This window comes from Ptychodera flava, chromosome 5 (genome assembly GCF_041260155.1).
Source record: "Ptychodera flava strain L36383 chromosome 5, AS_Pfla_20210202, whole genome shotgun sequence".
NCBI lineage: Eukaryota > Metazoa > Hemichordata > Enteropneusta > Ptychoderidae > Ptychodera > Ptychodera flava.
In genome coordinates this window covers 1,708,258-1,728,639 of record NC_091932.1, presented here as the reverse complement: position 1 = coordinate 1,728,639, position 20,382 = coordinate 1,708,258, and the positions used below count along the sequence as shown (strand labels likewise).

Sequence of the window (20,382 nt, the reverse complement as noted above, 5' to 3'; positions counted from 1 at the left end):
TGTACAGAGCCGTAACTCAGGCATATCTCAACCGATTTTATTCAAACTTGGTACAAGGACATTGACCTATGTCATGCACATGCACATTGATTGGATTTGTGATACGATCCAATATGGCCGCCGTGTGGCCATTTTATTACGTTTTTTCATGTCCAGAACCATAACTCAGACATGTATCAAACAAATTTATTCAAAGTTGGTACAAGGAGATTGACCAATGTCATACATATGCACATTAATTTGTTTTGTGATACCATCCAATATGGCTGCTGTGCGGCCATTTAGTTATGATTTTTTCATGTACAAGCCATAACTCAGGCATATCTCAACCGATTTTAATCAAATTTGCTACAAGGACATTGACCTATGTCATACATATGCACATTTATTTGTTTTGTGATACGATCCAATATGGCCACCTAGTGGCCATTTTATTACGATTATTTCATGTCCTGGACTATAACTCAGACATGTATCAAGCTAATTTATTCAAAAGTGTTTTTATCACAGACCTAATGAAGAGGACTCTATCCTCTCTGAGAACCTGTAATCGAAGTACCCATTAACAAGTGGGGACTGTGTCATCAACGATGACTTGTTTGTATTTATCGTTAGTTTGTTATTACTACACCAGTCAACTACATGCTGTAACTTTTCATTAACATACATTGTAATGTAAATTATGACTTCACTTGAGTCAAAAGAATGAAATAAACTAGTATCATCAGCAAATAAAGACGCGTGCAAGCTTGGCTGCTAGATTCCACACTATGGGTTTGGCTTCTACTAGCTTCAGTCGAGTCACACTTGATCTGATGGCTGACCAATTTTATAAACGATTTCGTCTCTACTCTGATTTTAGCTGCAAAATTGTAGCGCTACGGTGAGGCGGTCGGTGATTTGTGGTTTTTGCGACTTCGCTCACCAGTAGCGCTACAAGGCCGATGGCCCTGGGGAGTATCATATAAGCGCACCCCACTCGACCAGGCGTGTTGATGTGGAATGCAACATATTTACTGCATTTGGTCGTACCGATTTATCACTACTGAAGACTAAACAGTATACTGCACTAACTTTGTCGTTTATGGGGTTTGGAATTTGTTCAAACACGACGATCGCGTTCTGAAAACATTGAGCGTGGGGCGTCGGTGTTTGTGGGAGCCGCCATTACCGGAAGTTGGTAATGAAGGCTCCCAGAAATGTTTCTGAACGCGATCGTCGTGTTTGAACAAATTCCAAACCCCATAAACGACAAAGTTAGTGCAGTATACTGTTTAGTCTTCAGTAGTGATAAATCGGTACAACCAAATGCAGTAAATATGTTGCATTCCACATCAACACGCCTGGTCGAGTGGGGTGCGCTTATATGATACTCCCCAGGGCCATCGGCCTTGTAGCGCTACTGGTGAGCGAAGTCGCAAAAACCAAAAATCACCGACCGCCTCACCGTAGCGCTACTATTTTGCAGCTACTCCGATTTAAACCTTGGCGTGTAGACCACGTACACACGTGAAAGGGTTTCGATATAATAGCCCGTATAAGGTGGAACTTGGGGGTTACGCATGTAGGTAAACGTGTACGTGAGCGCGCAAGCTTAACCACGGATTTGGCCTCTGGAGGTAGTAGTACGACCCATAGCCCTGCGTACAGGTCTGTGTGTTCGGATAACGCCGGAAACACACAGACCTGTACGCATACACGACTCACTGCACTGTTGTACTGATTGTGCAATGCTGTAGTTAACTGACATACTGCGTACTCAATGACGTACTGTACGGACAAATGATAACTCTTACCTGGATTTAGACTGTGATTTCCTTTATTTACATAATTCATCTTCTTTCGAAATTTGGCCATTTTCAGTGTAACACGTGTATTTTGCACGCCGGCTTGTGTATATAACTTTAACCCACAAGGCAAGTAAGGCGTTCAAGAGTGAACAAAGTTACTACATTTTCATTCTGTCTTTTCATCAGAAGTTTAGTTTCCGATTTCAGCTTGTAGTCAGGATTTTTAGACAGTCTTTATCAAAAAAATTCTAAAAAAAATTGTAACGAATATTTTTTATGACAAAAAAAGTATCAATGGAGAGAATATGAGAAAAAATATGATATACATTGAAGCGAAATCGCGGGCACAAATGTCAGTTCAATTATTTCCCACGATTCCCTGAGGATGCTTGCTCAAAGTGAGACGAAATTCAAATCAGGCAAAGCAAAGCGGGATCCAGATCACACTATACCCTCTCCCTGTCCTACGAAGACCGATGTGCAGTTATTCTCATTAGCGAAACATGAAGATCCTGAAAAGACGATTTGCCGGGACAAATGTTAGGAGAGCCCTGAAAAGTACAAGCAAACGACCAAATGATAGGACGATTGTCGAAAAGAACATCGAAATCCTGGTATGTACACAAGACACACACTTCGAAGTATTATGTGGGGCCCCGGTTCTAATAATTACTGCCCGTCGCTGCCCGTTGACTGCCCGTCAGGAAATTAACCTTCCAATTACTGTAATCTGTCGATATATCAATACCTAAAACCTATAATATAGTAGAAAGCTACAAAATAAGAGTCTGTTTTGCTCCAAATGCCCGAGTCCTGTCTCAGAACTAACAATAACATCAATATTGGAGCGCAAAATTCTCGACACGACGGGTAGTGACGGGCAGTGCAGTGTTCGGACATCGAATACGATAAGCCATGGATCAGCGCATGCCACTCGTTCGCAAATCAACGTTGTTCGGGTCTGGGACAAGGGATAAAAATACTATAAATAGACTCAAGATGTACAAGTCTGATACGACAGCGAAGTAGCCAGTTGGCAATGTTTTCGCAGCAATTATAGTGGTGTATACACAAGTTGGAGATACAGGCGCTCGAACCGTGATCTGTGAAATGGATATCAATAAACTGATCACAAAAAAACTTTTGTAGTGTCTCCTGTCTGAGGGACCGTGTATGTGATTGCCCATAGAGCGAAGCGCGACCAATTTTGTGTTTACGTCAGAAGACGCGAACGTTCACCCTTCCTATCTCGGGCTTTGCCAATCATCGAGTGTACTGTAAGGGTAGTGAAGTGTACCGTAAACGTACGCAGCATTCGAAAATGAAATCTGCCGAACAGATATCTACGAATGACGACCAGGAAATGTCTCTAAGCTTGATTACTGTCAAAACTGGCATGCTAGTCTACTTTTATTCCCTAAACTACCGGTAGATTCTTACAGAAAATTTAAATTTATTTATACACGAGAAATGTATTTCACTGTGATTGAGAAGGTTCATTTTAGAGAGGCACTATGCCGATTGAGAATTTCAGCACATTCTCTGCGCATTGAGTCTGACAGGCGATTACGTGATAATCATGAGGATAGAATATGTATCTACTGCAATGGCAATGATATAGAAGATGAATTTCATTTTTGTATTGTATGTTCATTTTATGAGGAATTACAAATTAAGTACTCAAGATATTACCATGTAATGCCAACCTATGATAAATTTTACCTCCTCATGCAATCACGTAACTCAACTATTCTGCGTAATCTTTCAAAATTTGTATTTTTTGCTATGAATATATATATATATATATATATATATATATATATATATATATATATATATATAATATATGATATGTGTGTGTGTGTATTTGTGTGTGTATATATATATATATATATATATATATATATATATATATATATATATATATATATATATATATATATATATATATATATATATATAACATATATATAAAAGATACATGTACATGTACTTCTTTTACTTTCAGATATTTCTTGATTACATGAGCTTTCTTCAAAGACTAGCTGAGAAATCTAATGAGAAGGCAAAAGAAGAAAAGGAACATACCATCTCACAGAAACATATTGATGCAGTCATGAAAGTAGGTATACACATTACAGCAGAAACTCACAATCTATTGAATTTATTTTATTCCCATTATATATGCATGTATGAAATAAGTAACAGGAATTTTTCACTGCCATTTCACTGTCAGTATTTGACAATATTTCATAGTCAGCAATTGAATAGTCACCACATGATGCCATCTTTTTAGCTCCGCTGTCAGCGACGCGGAGCTTATCAAATAGGTTGATTTTCCGTCGTTGTCCGTCGTCCGTCAACAATTGCCTTCTCCTCTGAAACCGCAAGTCCAATTGCTTTGAAATTTTATATGCAGTTCACTTGGGGTGACCTAACTCAAGTTTGTTCAAATCATGGTGAAATATGCATATTTGTATTTTGGGGCATTTTTTGGTGTTTTCGGTAAAAAAATCTTCTTCTCTGAAACCTCTTGTCCGATTGCTTTGAAATTTGATATGCAGTTTACTTAGGGTGACTTCAGTCAGATTTGTTCAAATCGTGGTGAAATTTGCATATTTGAATTTTTAAGGCAATTTTTGTCATTTTTGGTAAAAATATCTTTAAAAATCTTCTTCTTCAAAACTACCAGTCTGATAGCTTTGATATTTGATACATATGTCCCTAAAATTTGGTATACAGGTTACTATAGATGCACTAAGTAATATATATTGAATTTCTGATGAAATCTGTAATTTTGTATTTTTGGGGCAATTTTTGCCATTTTTGGTCAAAAAATGGGTATTTCCAAATTTACTTATCTGATAGCTTTGAAATTTTGTATACAGGTTCCTACACAGGAGCTAAAGGATATTTATTGAAATTATGATGAAATCTGCAATTTTGTATTTTTGGGGCAATTTTTGCCATTTTTGGTCAAAAAATGTGTATTTCCAAAACTACTCATCTGATTGCTTTGCAATTTGGTATACAGGTTCCTACAGATCACCTTAATAATATTTATTGAAATTATGATGACATCTGCAATTTTGAATTTTTGGGGCAATTTTTGCCATTTTTGGTCAAAAAATGTGTTTCTCAAAAAGTACTGATCTGATAGCTTTGAAATTTGGTATACAGGTTCCTACAGATGAAGTAAATGATATTTGTTGAAATTATGATGAAATCTGCAATTTTGTATTTTTGGGGCCATTTATGCCATTTTTGGTCAAAAAATGTGTATTTCCAAAACTACTCATCTTATGCCTTTGATATTTGGTACACAGGTTCCTACAGATCACCTAAATGATATATATTGAAATTATGATGAAATCTGCAATTTTGTAATTTGGGCAATATTTGCAATTTTTGGTCAAAAAATGTGTATTTCCAAAAGTACTTATCTGATAGCTTTGAAATTTGGTATACTGGTTTTCACGGATGAACTAAGTAATATATATTAATAATTTCTCATGAAATCTGTAGTTTTGTATTTTTGGAGCAATTTTAGCAATTTTTGGTCAAAAAATGTTTATTTACAAAACTACTCATCTGATAGCTTTGAAATTTGTTATACAGGTTTCTCTAGATAAACTAAATGATATTAATTGAAATTATGATGAAATCTGCAATTTTGTATTTTTGGGGCCATTTTTGCCATTTTTGGTCAAAAAATGTGTTTCTCAAAAAGTACTGGTCTAACAGCTTTGAAATTAGGTATACTTGTTTCTATAGATGAACTAAATTTGATCTTTTGAAATTATGATGAAATCTGCAATTTTTATTTTTGGGGGCAATTGTTGCCATTTTTAGTCAGAAAATTTTATTCTCAAAAAACTACTCATCAGATAGCTTTGGTTGACATGTTCTTAGGGATGATCCTATATGATATATTCAAAGTATGATGAAATCTTCGATTGTGTATTTTTGCAGCTATTTTTGCCACTTTTTTCTGGCCACTGCATTAAGTTATCAAAGATTTCCACCTCCTTCATCAACATGTGTCAAAAATAGTTATTCTCTATAAAACACAGCGGAGCTATATCGGCCGCTAGGTCGCTTGTCTGAATTTGGCATTAATGTTCAACTTTTGCATATAAAACCAAAAGTTATGCATCTCCAAATGTGAAATTTTCATATTTTCATATCTTCATTTAGGTCACCTTGCCATTGAAAAATAAATTCATTGGAGCCCATGTTTATAATTAAAAATAATCCCTTTGAGTTCCAAATGCTACAGTACAGCTGAGCTTCAAAAATGATAAATTATTTTTGGCATTATAACCATATACTATGATTGACTTTGGATATCAAATTTTTTACTTTTATGTGCTTGGACATGTTAATAACATTTACATGTTCTGATAAGAAAAGTGTTCACGGATACATGCCATTTATCATATGATATTTAGAGGTTATTTAAGCAATAAAGCACACCCAGCGATGATATACCACGAGATTTTGACCAGTTCACGACATATATGCACGAGCGATAGCGAGTGCATATATGAAGTGAACTGGTCAAAATTGAGTGGTATACCGGTGCTGGGTGTGATTTATTGCATTTATATCATTACAGTATATTGATATTCTGGCGTGGAACGTCAAAAACAGATTTTTACTCAAGCTGAGAGCTCGCACGCATGCCTGCCATGGTATATCGCCAATATACCATGGTTGTTATCGCGTCTCGACCAATCAGATCGCAGCCTTGGCGCCATCAATATACTGGTATGATATAATACCCAATATCGCCTGTACCTGTGTCGTATCAGCATGGCCGTGGGTGTAATTTGTGCAGCGTCAGACACAAGACGAAGTCGAGTGTCTGACACAGCACAAATGACACGAATGCTGATAGGACACATGGAACAGGCGATATTGGGTAATAACCGATTTATCATATACCCATGCCCATAATTTTAATAATAGAACGAAAAACCTTAAATTTTGAGGCTTTACTTTATTACACCTTGCGCATAAATATCGGAATATTTATATGAACTGGCTTCATTCATAAAGTATACAACAAAGTCAACATCACGCGTGACATAGGTGCAAGTCCTTCATATCTCAGTGAAACCCCAAGAAGAAAGACATCAGGATTCAAAAATCGTTCTACAGGAGGAACCTTTTATGGTGCAATATGCTATTACTATTGTAACTAATCAAAATCTATCCTCAGCTTTAAATCTATCCTGATTTCAATCACGCTCGATCGTCGTACGGCATGGAGCTCATGCGGAGAGGGGCCGCCATGTTGTTTGTTTACCCTGAGAGTTACCATGTCAACAGTCATCGCGCGCGACATCACTGTCATGCCACGCTCTCACTACCTGTTTGGGGATAGACCGTGCACAGTGCCGGCGCCATGCAAATGGCAGAATGTTTGCTTGAGCTTGGCCAAAAAATACGAGAGCTTTAACAGGAAAACCATGGGAAAACATTACAAGACTCAACATGTTATTTCCGTATTTGGCAACCAGAAAAACTCATGTTCCTCGAAGCCTTTAAATTTTTTACGTCTGCGACATCGCTTCACAGGCGGGTAGTGGCAGCCATTTTGTTTGTTTACTTTGTTTACAAACAAACTGCTAATGTTGTTCAGGAGAACTCCGTGCATATCTCGTCGTTTACCGTGAAATATCATGGCTGATATTTTACGGTGAACGTCTCTAAGATGAAGCAATATGGGCATGGGTATATGATAATACTGGTAATAAAACTATTTGGAGCTCTTCTGTACTGTAGAAGAGTAAACCTCAAATGGTATCAATTGGTCTCCTTGTTACAAGTTATGTTGATTCCCTTCAGCATGTGAAATACAAATCATAATTGTTGCTCTTTCTCTTTCTGCCAGGACACCATAAAAAGCTGCCATGGGTGATTGTGCTTGAAATTATCACTCCAGCAAGTTGTTCCAACCAAACCAAGACATCTTTGCAGCACATTGACTCTGCCATTACACAAGAGACACTAAGAACTTTTACCAAAATGTGGAGTAATTCAAAATTTTGATTGCAAAACCTGTCTTTGAAATAGCTCTCACTTTCTGAACTGTTAGGGATCCAAAAATACCGGTATATGTAGCTATACAATGTACATGGAGATGTGCACATAAAAGGGTTATCGTTTCAACTTTGTATACTGTGTACATGGCCCCAGTCATGTATGTATGTTCTATGTAAACAGTTGTCAACACCTGCAAAAAATGACTTGATTCCAGTATTACGCAACTCTTCCAGCAATGTAAATGTGCACAGTTATGACAAAATACCTACTGTATACATTCCATCCCCATAGCTGTTGGATTTTAGAGAGATTTTGTAATGGGGAAAAAGACATTGAATTTTAAAATTGACATTTGCTATTTAAAAACAAGTTTAAACTCTTTAATTTATTAAGTTATCCATTACAGTTCATGATCAGGAACACAAATGGGTGTCTTACATACAAATTCTTTGAGTTTCAGATATTTTGGCAAAATGTAGAAACACTGAAACATTTAAAGCCCCACTACATGTAGCTGTAACTCTTGAAACTTGTTGACCTCAAAATATCTTCCTATTCTTCTGGTTTTCTCTAAATTCTACTCTCCGAAGGGACATAGGCTTTTACTGCATCAGAAAACCATTCCTTTGTGAAACATTTGACAAGTAAATTCAAATTTTTACCACAGTGTAACTAATTGAAGATGAACTATATTTATGGTTCATGGTTTAATGTCATTCAGAGAACAACACTCAAATATAAATTTTGCATCAACAAAAAGAACAAATTGAAAACTTTGAGTTTTTTTGATAAAACTGTAAAAATCATCAAGCCATAAAATTTCAAATATGAACTTTCCTCACTGATTAATAGTTGTATGTAACTAGTTTGTGTGGTGGGGTACGGACACTACACAATAGGCATTAAAATTGTTTTCAACTGAAGTTTAGTCTGAACTAAAATTCATTGAACAAAAAATGATGATGCTTGTACATGTGTGTTGACAAGCCAAATACTGGTCAATATGACATGCTACTGGAAGAAAAGACAACTGTTGTTAAAAACAGATCAATAATTCTGAAAAAAAGTCAAGTTGCAACATTAACAGTTGAATAAGTGGAAATGCCATGATAACATTTTATCAACAAATTTCCTAAAAGTAGAAATATGTCATTTTAGTACTTGAAATAATGAAATTCACTCTTCATCAGATGAAGTGTCTTTATTTTGTCAATGTCAAGTGCAGAGAAACAAAATTGTTTTATCTTATTAGTCAACTGAAGGAAACCAACCTAACACACAACCAATCATTTGGATTCACTGAATAATTCATCTATCGCAGATACAATGTAGCTTTGATATTTGGTATACAGGTCACTTAGGATAAACTTAGATAATTTCATATAGCTTCAGGAAAAATTAGAAATGTGTGTTTTGGAGGCAATTTTTGCCAATTTTGATTAAAAAGTCTTCAAAAAAACTGTTTGTCTCATAGCTTTGCAATTTTGTGTACGAGTCTCAAGGGACAACCTAAGCCAACTTATTTGTTCAAACTTGGGGGGACCCATAGCCGTAATTTTGTATTTTTGGAGCTAATGACCTATACCAACCCCAGATATCTTTTAAAGACTGTTTTGAAACCTGTGAAAACAATGTAGTCATATTTGGTATCAATTTTAGTGAAAATTGACCAAGAAAACAAATCTGAGGTTATTTATGATATAATATAGTGGATCAACTTAAGCTAATATTTCGTTGAGGATACCCTAACACTGATAAGAGATTTGTATCCTTAGAATGCCATGTGGCAAGATGCACTCTACTGTGAATACAGACTCCAGTACACATCATTTTTACATTAAATAGTTTGTGTCAGCCCTGGGCCAGCCCAGGTTTTGAGTCAACTCAATATTGTCAATGTGGACATGCTGGGTCAGGCCAGAACTGGTCTAGTTTTGGCTGGGTAATAGGGGAATCCAGGACTGCCCCAAAATTTGGGTCAGGTCTGCACCCAGATGACGCCCTAATGAACCTAACAGTTTTCGTTCAAGTCTTTATCATTCTATGTTCTCAAAACAATATCTTTCTACCAGGGTTTGCTCTGCATGTGGGACCACATCATCTGATTAACATAACACCGTGCACTGGTTACATGTATTCCTGCACACTCAATGAGTCCAATTCCGTCTCATAAGTTCATCGAACCAATACAGATGTCTGTGCAGGTTCAAATGTCATTTAGCAGTCAGATTAATTCTTTTTGGCGATCCTGGGCCGGTCCTATAAAATGTGAATGTGAGCCAAAGCTTTTCCCCCACAGAGGATTATTGTAACGTGGCCAAGGTCCGACCCAAATTTTGTGAATGCTAACATAGTATCTGTCTTAGTCCAATCATCGTGTTTTTTATAAACATACAGACAGTTGTCAGGTCATTGGTTCATTTAAGTAAATCATCACAGCATTAGGGCCAGCCCAGTGCAACTCATATACACAGGATTAATAAGATGAACAATTTAGGATGGTTAGTCACTCCACCACACAAACTGAATAAACAACAATTTTGACTACCTATCCCTCTGACACTATAAATTTGTTCCTTCCAAGGTGTGAATTTATCAGTGATCATTGGACAAATGACCCATGGTCTTAAGCTTTTGATCACAACTTTCAAGTTTTTGTGACAATAACGTTGACTTCGAATATATTTTTCTTACAATAATTGTCAAAATATAGCTATACATTTTATCTGAAACCAATAAATATTCACATTTCATGTTACACATATTTACTCACACAACTGGGAAATGAATTTTTTGTTTTTGACTGATGTCCAATATTTGAAATCATTGAAGCTGTTGGTAGTTTCATTCTCATCAGTTTACTTGGTATCCATATTGCACATTTTATTCCTGCTTTGTGTATTACTCTAATTAATTGTGATTAAATTATTCAAAAATTTCAAGTTTGGGCCACAAAATTTTTACTGTTGATCTACAAAATCGAAAACTGGTCATTAAAATGGACTGCTGTCTAAAAATTGTAAGTTCAAACTTTTTGCAAATAGCACTTTCGTATGCAAGTAAAAAACAGGAATACATTTACATGTACTTCATTTTTAGCTCATATTTGGTATGTTTATAAATACCAAAAAGAGCTTATATGGTGAGTCAGTGTGTGTATGTACGTATGTGCCGATGTATGTCCGTCCCACACAAAAGCTCCCAAACCGCCACACCTACCATCTTAGTATTTGGTGTACAGGTAGACCCTGGGGTTGAGATGTGATGTTGTTCAAATGAACATGTCAGTGTCAAAAATATGCAAATGAGGTAAGAAAAAGGGGAAATCCTGCAAATGTGCAGGAGTGGTAGTACCGGTATTAACTGAAACAGCCTCATCTGAGTTGGAGCTTCTGATCTCTAACCTATTTGTGTGCAGTGTATCCATAATGTGTAGGAGTGGTGGCAGTAACTGAAACAGCTTGTGAGTCATAGGCTTCATTTTACAAGTGGTATAGCCACAAAATGATGACATAAAAATCGCCGTACACTAAACACAGACGCCCTGTAATTGCAGCACTGACTAACTATTAATATGGTTAAAATAAAATAAATTTGCACTTTCTTCAAACCACTGTCACAATTGCGGACTGCTTTAAGTTTTTGTGTCAGGTGAAGCACAGTGGGGGCCAGGAATTGGGGTTAGCTGACCAAATTGTTGGAACGGAGCGAGCGTAAGCCAGCGGAGTCCATTCCAAGCAAACTTGGGTGGGCTTCACATCTTCAGACTTATTTCCAACTTATCTTTATGAGTTAATGTGGCGGAGGTGTTTCGGCGATAAAGTTCACGCGTGGATGTCCCTTGTTCAACATATTTCAATTCTTTATCCTTGAGTTAACAGCCCACTTCATCGATTCAACACTGTACGTAACACCATAATGTGCCAAATGTTTTGGGACAAGGCTGAGTCTAAAAACTAATGTCAAACCTAAGTTTACTGCTCAGGAGGTCACTGCTGCTGTGTGACACTGGGAATGCATTCACAAACCAGACGAAGAAATGAGTTTGTGCTAGTGTCAGTATATGACCCCTAAATCATTACATTAGCAGCGAATTTCGTTTCCTTCTGTACTTAATGATCTTCGTCGATCGGTGGAATTACTATAATGTAATTTTCGTGGCATATCCAACGATAGTTGCTCACATTTTTATCTACAATAGCAATGAAATATTGCATTTCATACATGTTGAGTGATGAACCACTTTTATACAAGTTGTATCGTGTCAAAAACGGAACACCCACGTTTCGTATTTTTAAAAAGGAAGCAAATGACAAAAGTCAATAAATATCAAACACAAAGTTTTCAACATATAAGACATTCTACACAAGCGACAATTTTATGCGTTAACTGTCCAAATACAACAAATAATATGAAAAAATATTCAAACAATAACAAATCTGCACAACAAACACGACAATGCACAGAAAAAAATAAAGACAGGCAATAAAGCAATCAATGCAGAAGCATAAATTCAATAAAGGAGTAAAATGCGTATAAGACTTTCAATTCATTGCAAGTGAACATCATAAATTAATCAGTACCTGCTTAGCATTATCATCCTAACGTTTATATGGAACATTGCATCCCTTTCTCGCAACTTGTTCTCTTAGAGTGCAGGTTATAGGTAGTGCTTCACATGCTGGAGGTACTGGGTTCGAGCCCCGGTAGCAGTATTGGATGTGTAAAAATGTGTAACTAAAAACACACACTTCTCTCCCTGTCAATTGTAGCTGTTGATCAATATGCAAATACCGCTGCCTGGCTGGGGTGTGAAGAGGCCCCCTGATCACCAATTCAAATCAAACTTCGCCCTTTGCGCACATCTTTCCGAACTGACACAATATGCACTCCATAGACAGGTCCCCTAGCTGAGTTTTTGAAGGAAAAAAATAAAAACTTTGGAAATCATGTCATAGGCCCTTTCATCAACAGTTGCTTCCACATAGGTATCAGGGTGGCTTAAGAGGACATGGATAGAGTTAATAGCATACCACATGGATAGAGTAATAGGATACTGCAAAATTAGGGAAAGGAGTGAAGATAAGTATAAAAATTGGGACCCTTCTTTTCAATCATTTCCCCCTAAGAACTGTTTGAAACATTCCTCTGCTATGCATGTTGCTAAAGTTGACCTCCAGCACCTAAAGTTTAAGACCTTATTTACTTTTGTCTTTCGTGTTTTCCTGGTTTAAATATTTCTTGAATGGACCAGTTCAAACCAAATATGAACACACTGTCCTTGAGGGTATCTTTTTTTAAATGCGAACAACACTGTGTCCTCGCGGTATTTTCTATATTAGCCTACTGGAAGATCTAATAATCAATTTTTATCACTTATGCTATTAATATTAATTACAGTTTTGCTAAAAGCTGATTCAAACTTATATCCTCTTAATTCTCTTAAATATGAGAGCATAGTTATTTCAGATGCTACGCCAGTTGTTGAAATGTTGAGCAGCATCAAGTCCCCGAGGCCGTCTTTCGCCCAGTTTAAGGGACGCCGTCAAAAGATCGATGTTTGAAAAAAAACTTAAATAAAGCTATACAGTCACCTGTGATCTAAATATGCCCATATATGGTCAAAGGGGCATTCCTTGGTATTCAAAATGTCCATGTGAGGGTGTTATTATTAAAAAGCGGCCACCTGCTTAAAATCTGTGATTGGTTAGATTTTCTCTTTCCATGGTAACTGTGGCAAAATTGGAACAGGTGACAGTATACCTTTAAGTTTGGGGGTGGGGGGTTTTTGACCAAATTAATTACTGTGCCGTCAAAAACGATTTAACGTCTTTTTGGCAAATTTTATGATTTCAAGGCTGCTTCTTGTACACTAAAATCGATCCAGCCACCCGGTCGAAGTTCAGCATACGAGATTTGAGATGTGCGCTACAAAATGGAGGTCTTGGACGAGGTGGTTTCCGGTGTGTTGCGCACACATTACTTAGCCTTGAGAAACGCTGAGCGGCTGCAATTGATTCAAAGTTTCCTATCAGATTTAGAATTCCATCCATCCGAAATTTTAACCACCAATGTTGTCGGTGCTCAATCATTCATGTCCCTATTGTGGGACATAGCAGCGACGTTTCTATACGTGGAGACCATGGCCGACTTCACACAACTTTACCCTAAAAGAAAGGGTTCAACAAAAGTATCAACAAATGAAACTGCCATCGACACAGCAGTAAGCTTATCTGATCTGAAAAAACAATTTGCAAACGTTTCTAAGCTTAGATTAAATACTATTTCTGAAGGTATATTTGCTTCAGACAGCTGTAGAAAAGGCTGCACTTTTGAAACAGATGGTTTTGTGTTTCCAACAGTTGAGAACTGTCATAGACGACCAGTTATGCAGAACACGAGTACAAATCAGTCAAAAGAAGGCAGCACTTGACTGCCTCCCAAATTACAGCCAGTTTCACCTGCACTGTAGAAATGATGGAAGTCTATCATGGGAACAGGCTTTCAGTAATCTAATTCAAGAAAAGACAGGATAATTCCCTGGGCCCTTTTCCTTTGGTGACATAATTACATGTGGAAAAGCTAATGGCTGTACTGTAAGTTAAGGAACATAATTCATATTTCCATGGCTATTCACACATTTCAGAAAGCACCATATTTCTGAATATTTATTGTATATTAATTTGTTTGCATTGTGCAGGTGCTGATGTTGGTTGACTAATTCCGAAGTGAAGCTGTGTCCAAGCACTTACTGACTTTATTAGTCTGGAAGAGACCCTGCCATTCGGTTCTTCCCTGTGTATCAGCTGGAACACGCGGAGACAGGAATCTCAGAGTCTTGACATTCTTGCAAGCAACCAGCAGAGATTTCTGCCTGATCCTTGAATTAAGGCACAGCGACTGTGCAAATTTATTGTTGTTGTTGTTGTTGTTGTGTTCTGGGTTGCAATAAAAGTATTTAGTTACTTTATAATGGTTTTTCGATTTTTATTTCATTCAATGGTACATTGGTATGTCGTTTGAAAGAAATAGTACAGAGTATGAGTCTGCAATGTTTTTCAATTTTAGGTCAGTTAAGTTAGAAGGGGGGGTGGGGGGGTCTGGGGCCAAACTTAAGCAATTAAGTTAGATTTATTATATTGAACTTTTGATGTTGCCCCTAAGTGATGTATGTATTCATTGCTTTGATATAAAGTTGGTGTGTGATGTGTGATAGTTGAGTTTGCGAGCGTGAGTGCTTCTGAACTCTACAACGTGTGGAGAGGTAGCAGTCAGAAAAATGTAACAACTTACCGTAGCTTGGTGATTGAACCACTCTCTTTTGAGAGAGGGGATTTGGCCGAGTGGTTCTGTCAGTTGCTTCTCCGCTAGGTGACCGGATGCCATATGTTGTGGGTTCGAACCCCGAATGAAGACACTATTAATTGCTATTTAGCATATTTAAGGAATGATCATCTCAGGAACCCTTTGTCTAATAGGTCGTTGATGTTTCAAGTTGTTTTTATCCAATTGCCTGACTGTAAAAGTGTCCACCTTATGTGAAAGACAGATGGCAAAGACACTATATGGGCCTAGATGGCAGTTTTCTATGTTGGCTATTGATGAATATCTGTATATATAGGGGGGTCTGTAAGTATGAGCCGAAATTAAACAATTCTTCTGCCATAAGAATTGGACCACTGCACTCACTATATCTGGTAGTATACTATGTACATCTTCCATACCATCCATGTCTATTGCAGCTACGGGAGTGTACTGTTTGTTGTGTTGACCCCAAAATAACCTTATTGAACCCATCTGTCAATCAAAATTAGTTTCAATATTTGACTTTACACTGATTATAAATGGTTGCATTATAATTAGACCACTCAGCAGTGTACTGGAGGTACATCAAACCTTTTACTTCAGTCAAATCGAAATCAGTATAATCCACTGTAAAAAGGTACAGACACTGCATGGGGGTACAGACACTACATTTTGCATATAATTTACATTATTATTTTTTTAATGGTGATTGTCTAAGATGAATACATTGTCATTCATCTATGCAAAGTACTACAATATGTATTTTATCTTTATTGGCTTAAACCCTTATACAGGTCAAGAATTGAATGGTGGGGTACGAACACTACATATTTTTAGGGAAATTTTAGGCAGAGTCTTTGGCTAATTTTTGAAAATAAAGGAATGGATGCTTGTGACAGTAGACTTTATCACAGTACTTAACAGATGCCTGCGATGGATATTAACAGCATTTTGCAAAATAACTATAGGTTAGAACCAAGTTATACACTGGGTTGATTGTCCATACTGAAACACGAAAAAATCTGTAACGATGGGCTACTTTTGGATTTATTAATGGTGTTAATCAACTGGTGAATAGAATACCACGGAGTTACTAATTGTATTAGACATCCTTAAGACCACACAGAAAGAAAAAAACATGTACAAGAAAAAATATGTACCTTTACTAGAGTTCACATTATGAAAATAGCATTTTCTTGAAGTTAAAAAATGCAGTGAACCTTCGTATCAGTCAAATTTGACCAGTTTCACACCACAAAAAATGGCATATCTTTGCCAAATATGGTCAAATTTTCATAATTTTTGCTCTGATTTGCTCAGAAATGCTGAAAGGGAAATTTAAACAAAACTTAAGACATATTGGATGATTGTTCCTGTAAACAGTAGAAACAAATAATCTTTTCTCAAAGAAACAGTTATCAGTATGATCAGTTTGACAATATAGAACTGATAAAGTTCCGTTCATGTGTTCAAACAATTGAATTTTGTAAGAAAAGGATTTGTATTACAAATGGAAAATTGTTTTATTGACATTCTCTACAGAATGAAGTCTGCCATACAGTTGTGGTAGTAGTAATGAAATGGGCAAATTGAAAAGTTTGCTCATAGCAATCATTTCAATAAAATTAGAAAGTCATAAAACAGAATCAAGGCACTGCTGTACTTGTATCATCTTGACTAAAAGCTTCATAGACATTGGCTGCAAAGTCCTTAACTATTGGCATCAGCAATAAATCCTAAAACATAAACAAAAATACACTGTTTAGAATGAGAATTAAAGGGACAAAGTTGCCCATTTTTCATGAATTTTGTTTGATCCGAGATACTACTTATATTGCTTGACATGTTGAAAGATACTGAATGAATGGGTGACCATGCATATATACGACCCCAGTTTTAGACACGATACATGAAACCATCGCGAAAATGAATTAATGGTCATGACCATTAATTCATTTTTGCGCTGGTTTCATTCAATTTGTCTAAAACCAGGGTTGACTATATGCTTGTCACCCTAATATTCAGTATCTTTCAACATGTCAAGCAATATAAGTTGTATCTCGGATCAAACAAAATTCATGAAAAATGGGCGACTTTGCCCCTTTAATGTGATTTTGCTACAGTTTTGAAACTGACAACCACTGCTGTCATTCTACTCAATGCACGGTTTGTTTGAACATCGTGGTTTGTGGCTGCAACTGATGCATCATACACATGTACAATGGAGTTACTAATAAAATAATACTCAAACTACCGGTAGATTCAATGAAAATCTGTAGTGAAATAAGAGAACATGAAAATTAGTTGTTGCGAAATAGTCGCCTTTGTCAATATTGTGAAAATTCCTTGTTGCAAAGATTTCACAAAATGGCAGCCAGGCAGCCATATTGGACCAATGGCAAATACGTTGGCCTGCACATGTATGCCATAGTGTGTTGTCATTATGTCAATGAGACAAACTGGCCTAATCATGTCCGAGAAACAGCTCCAGACGGACAGACAGGAGCCAATCTGAATGTCCCTGTTCTGGACTTTGTCTGGCTTGGACTAAAATAATTCAAATGAAAGCTATTACCAATCAGTATTCTATGGACTCTTATGCTTCTCTTTGTGAAGAAACTTGCTTCACTTTTGTGGAGATCTTGCTAGGTAAACGTCTTACAATGTAATGTTCCATCCCATAGTCAAAGCATTTTACAAACCAAACAATAACACTGAACAGCATGAGCGTGTGGAGTGTTATAACACAGTCGCTCTATCCACCGGTCTGGAAACGCCTATTGTAAAAGGTGTTAATGACCTAGACCGCACAGCCAAAGCGCAACACGGTCACGTGATACCAGTGCGTCGCTTGGTTTTGACCTCTGTGTCAAGGCAGACGTTTGTCCTGTCGAATCTTCACTGTTTTTGGCACTATAAAGTGTTCTCTGCATCTATCTTCGAAACCAAGACAGAAAAACCATATCCTGATTCCGGTGTGTGTTTTTCGTGATCCTTCTCCCATCGTAAATGATGCAAGTGTGCGATAATTTCTGGGGTTGATCGCTTCGAGTGTGTTGACAAAGCACAAGCAACGGCTGGAATCACACCGCAAAATTTGTCGTCCCTTTCTCTTGCAATGCTAGTAGTCAGTGCCTCCAAATATGATCTAAATATGTTTTCTGTGTAATATTCTGTGAAATCATGTCTGTTAACTGAGCAGAATGGGAACGACAACTGCAGAATGCACATAGATTTTATTCGCATATTTTCCCATGTAGCGTCAATATGGCGAACTCGCGATATGTACGCTTGCGCTCAGGTACAGTAAATGCCTTTTACAAAATGCTATATGTCAACACAATAACAAGTTTGGTAATGAACTACTCAGCTTTCGATGTAAATATTTGGCTGATTTTGCCTGTCTTCTTGATTTCGGGCAACAGTCCATGACACTTGCGAACAGTGCGTTGTCATTTTGTTTTTCGATCGTGATTATAATGCAACCATAATGTGTCGTCCCTTTCAAGTTTTATCTAGAGGGGCAACGTTACCCATTTAATGAAAAACTAAATTGTTTAGTGTTTCTTAAGGGAACAAGTTGTAATGTTTTGTGATATTCTGAAAATAACAACCCAAAAACGTCATGTTTTTGAACGATCACATTGCGGCTGTCATAGGATCGTGGGGTAGCGACATTGATATAACGGCCAGTTGAACATTGTTGGTGTCCTTTGTTTAAGGTGTGAATCGTGTGTTTGTTCATATCACGGAGTGTCACAAAGAAACCAGCCACGTTTCCAGACCGGTGGATAGAGGGACTGTGGTTATAAACACCTTTTGCTGGTACCTGGTCCGTATTTTGGCCGTGGCACCCCTTCATGCCAATTGACTACAACAAACATATTACCATTTCCCTTGGCTTGTGGAAAAACAAAAAAGTGATATATTTCTATTAATGCATAGCTCCTTGAAGAATTAATAGAGCAAAGTGGTGAAAAAAATTGTCTACACACTGATTTGATGTTTTAACCTGTTCACCCCCGATTCCCTGTACACAGGTCCACTACCACCATTGATAACAATGGGATCGGGCCAAACCACGATGGTGAAAGGGTTAACGCTAACCATGCTGGGCAAGATACACTTACTGTTGAGATTAAGATTTACCTGTATAAAATGATTCGGTGTTTCACTGCATATGGTGTGGACTTGACCATTCATGATAGGAATTACTTTTGCTAAGGGTAAAGTTACAGGAAGTTGACTGAAACAGTAAAATAACAAGTAATGATTAGAACAACATTCAGCAGTCATCATTCAGACCTTTCGTTAGGACTTTCAAACCTGCATAAGTGGTAAATGGTTGTTTTACTTGCGTAAAATGTATCAAAAATGCATACAATTACATGTGAGTACCTATAAAATAGCTGTATACAAGATATCAAAAACTAAAGTATTCAATAAACACCAGGAGTGACAATTTATTGCTCAGATTTGGTATGCCAATGTGAGGTTTGTCTTATAAGCTTAAGTCGGTGGCGTCTGTATGTATGTATGTATGTACTGGTATGTGTGTACGTATAGTATGTACGTCAATATCAAAAACTCGCAAACCGCTGCACTTTTCAGCTTAGTATTTGGTGTGTGGATGCATCCTGGGCTATAGATGGGATTTTGTTCAAATGAAGTTTGCATTGCCAAATTATGCAAATGAGTTTAAAATGTGAAAATGGTCAAACATTAATAACTCAAGAACCACTGTTTTGCTTGCTTTGAAAATAAGTGTGCAAGTATCTTAGGTCAACCTTATACAATGTATATCTTGAAGATATCTGAATTTTGAATTTTTGCTGAATGTTTTGATCATTTTTCTTATTTTAAGTAAAAATTCTTCTTCTCTAAAACCGCTTGCCTAATTGCTGTCAAATTTTGGCTGGATATTGGCAAGGGTTTTACCTTTCTAATTGGCAAAAATCACAATTTTTGGGCAATTTTTGTTATTTTCGATCAAAAAATCGTAAAAATTGTTTTTCCTTTATAACTGCTGGACAGACAGCTCTTATATTTGATGTACAGATGCCCAGGGATAGTTGAACATGTGGAAAGTGTCCTGCAATATGCAAACTTGTATTTTTAAGAAATTTTTCATTTTTGGTCAAGAAAACTTGTCCTCAAAAATTACTTGTCTGATAGCTTTGTAATTTGGTATAAACATCCTGAAGGATGTTATCAGTTAAATGTTATTAGATAAATC

The 20,382-nt window shown here is 36.9% G+C and overlaps 3 protein-coding genes across 10 annotated transcripts in view; 1 reads left to right on the top strand and 2 right to left on the bottom strand.

Annotated features, from left to right (window-relative positions):
* The window catches only part of LOC139132411 (uncharacterized), a 67,916-nt gene extending 65,962 nt beyond the window's left edge, over positions 1-1,954 (bottom strand). For both annotated transcript variants that reach the window (XM_070698760.1, XM_070698761.1), the window contains exon 1: positions 1,797-1,954. In XM_070698760.1, coding sequence (XP_070554861.1) covers positions 1,797-1,857 — 61 coding nt within the window. In that variant the 5' untranslated portion in view covers positions 1,858-1,954. The remainder of the gene's footprint in view (positions 1-1,796) is intronic.
* Positions 1,955-2,145: 191 nt separating this feature from the next.
* Positions 2,146-14,722, top strand: LOC139132416 (centromere protein W-like). Of its 2 annotated transcripts, none has more exons than XM_070698772.1 (3): positions 2,146-2,404; positions 3,799-3,912; positions 7,690-10,871. In XM_070698772.1, the coding sequence occupies exons 1-3, from the start codon at positions 2,294-2,296 to the stop codon at positions 7,714-7,716; spliced, it is 252 nt and encodes an 83-aa protein (XP_070554873.1). In that variant the 5' UTR covers positions 2,146-2,293; the 3' UTR covers positions 7,717-10,871. The 2 variants fall into 2 exon arrangements, with proteins under 2 accessions (XP_070554873.1, XP_070554874.1); XM_070698773.1 differs by lacking the exon at positions 7,690-10,871 and adding an exon at positions 14,542-14,722 and having other exon boundaries at positions 2,168-2,404.
* Positions 14,723-15,718: 996 nt separating this feature from the next.
* LOC139132414 (peroxisomal biogenesis factor 3-like) overlaps positions 15,719-20,382 on the bottom strand; it is a 53,426-nt gene continuing 48,762 nt past the window's right edge. For 5 of the 6 annotated variants that reach the window (XM_070698768.1, XM_070698765.1, XM_070698770.1 and 2 more), the window contains 2 exons: positions 19,296-19,392; positions 15,719-16,882 (listed from right to left, as the gene is read on the bottom strand). In XM_070698768.1, the coding sequence (XP_070554869.1) occupies positions 16,793-16,882; positions 19,296-19,392 (187 nt within the window). In that variant the 3' untranslated portion in view covers positions 15,719-16,792. The remainder of the gene's footprint in view (positions 16,883-19,295; positions 19,393-20,382) is intronic. The other variant, XM_070698766.1, reaches the window with a different exon arrangement.

Bases quoted from the DNA above. Each gene is read 5' to 3' on its own strand.
- LOC139132416 (XM_070698772.1), top strand. From the start codon at position 2,294: ATGAAGATCCTGAAAAGACGATTTGCCGGGACAAATGTTAGGAGAGCC. The intron at 2,405-3,798 runs GTATGTACACAA...TTTTACTTTCAG, and splicing joins AAAAGAACATCGAAATCCTG to ATATTTCTTGATTACATGAG. The intron at 3,913-7,689 runs GTAGGTATACAC...TCTTTCTGCCAG, and splicing joins ATATTGATGCAGTCATGAAA to GACACCATAAAAAGCTGCCA.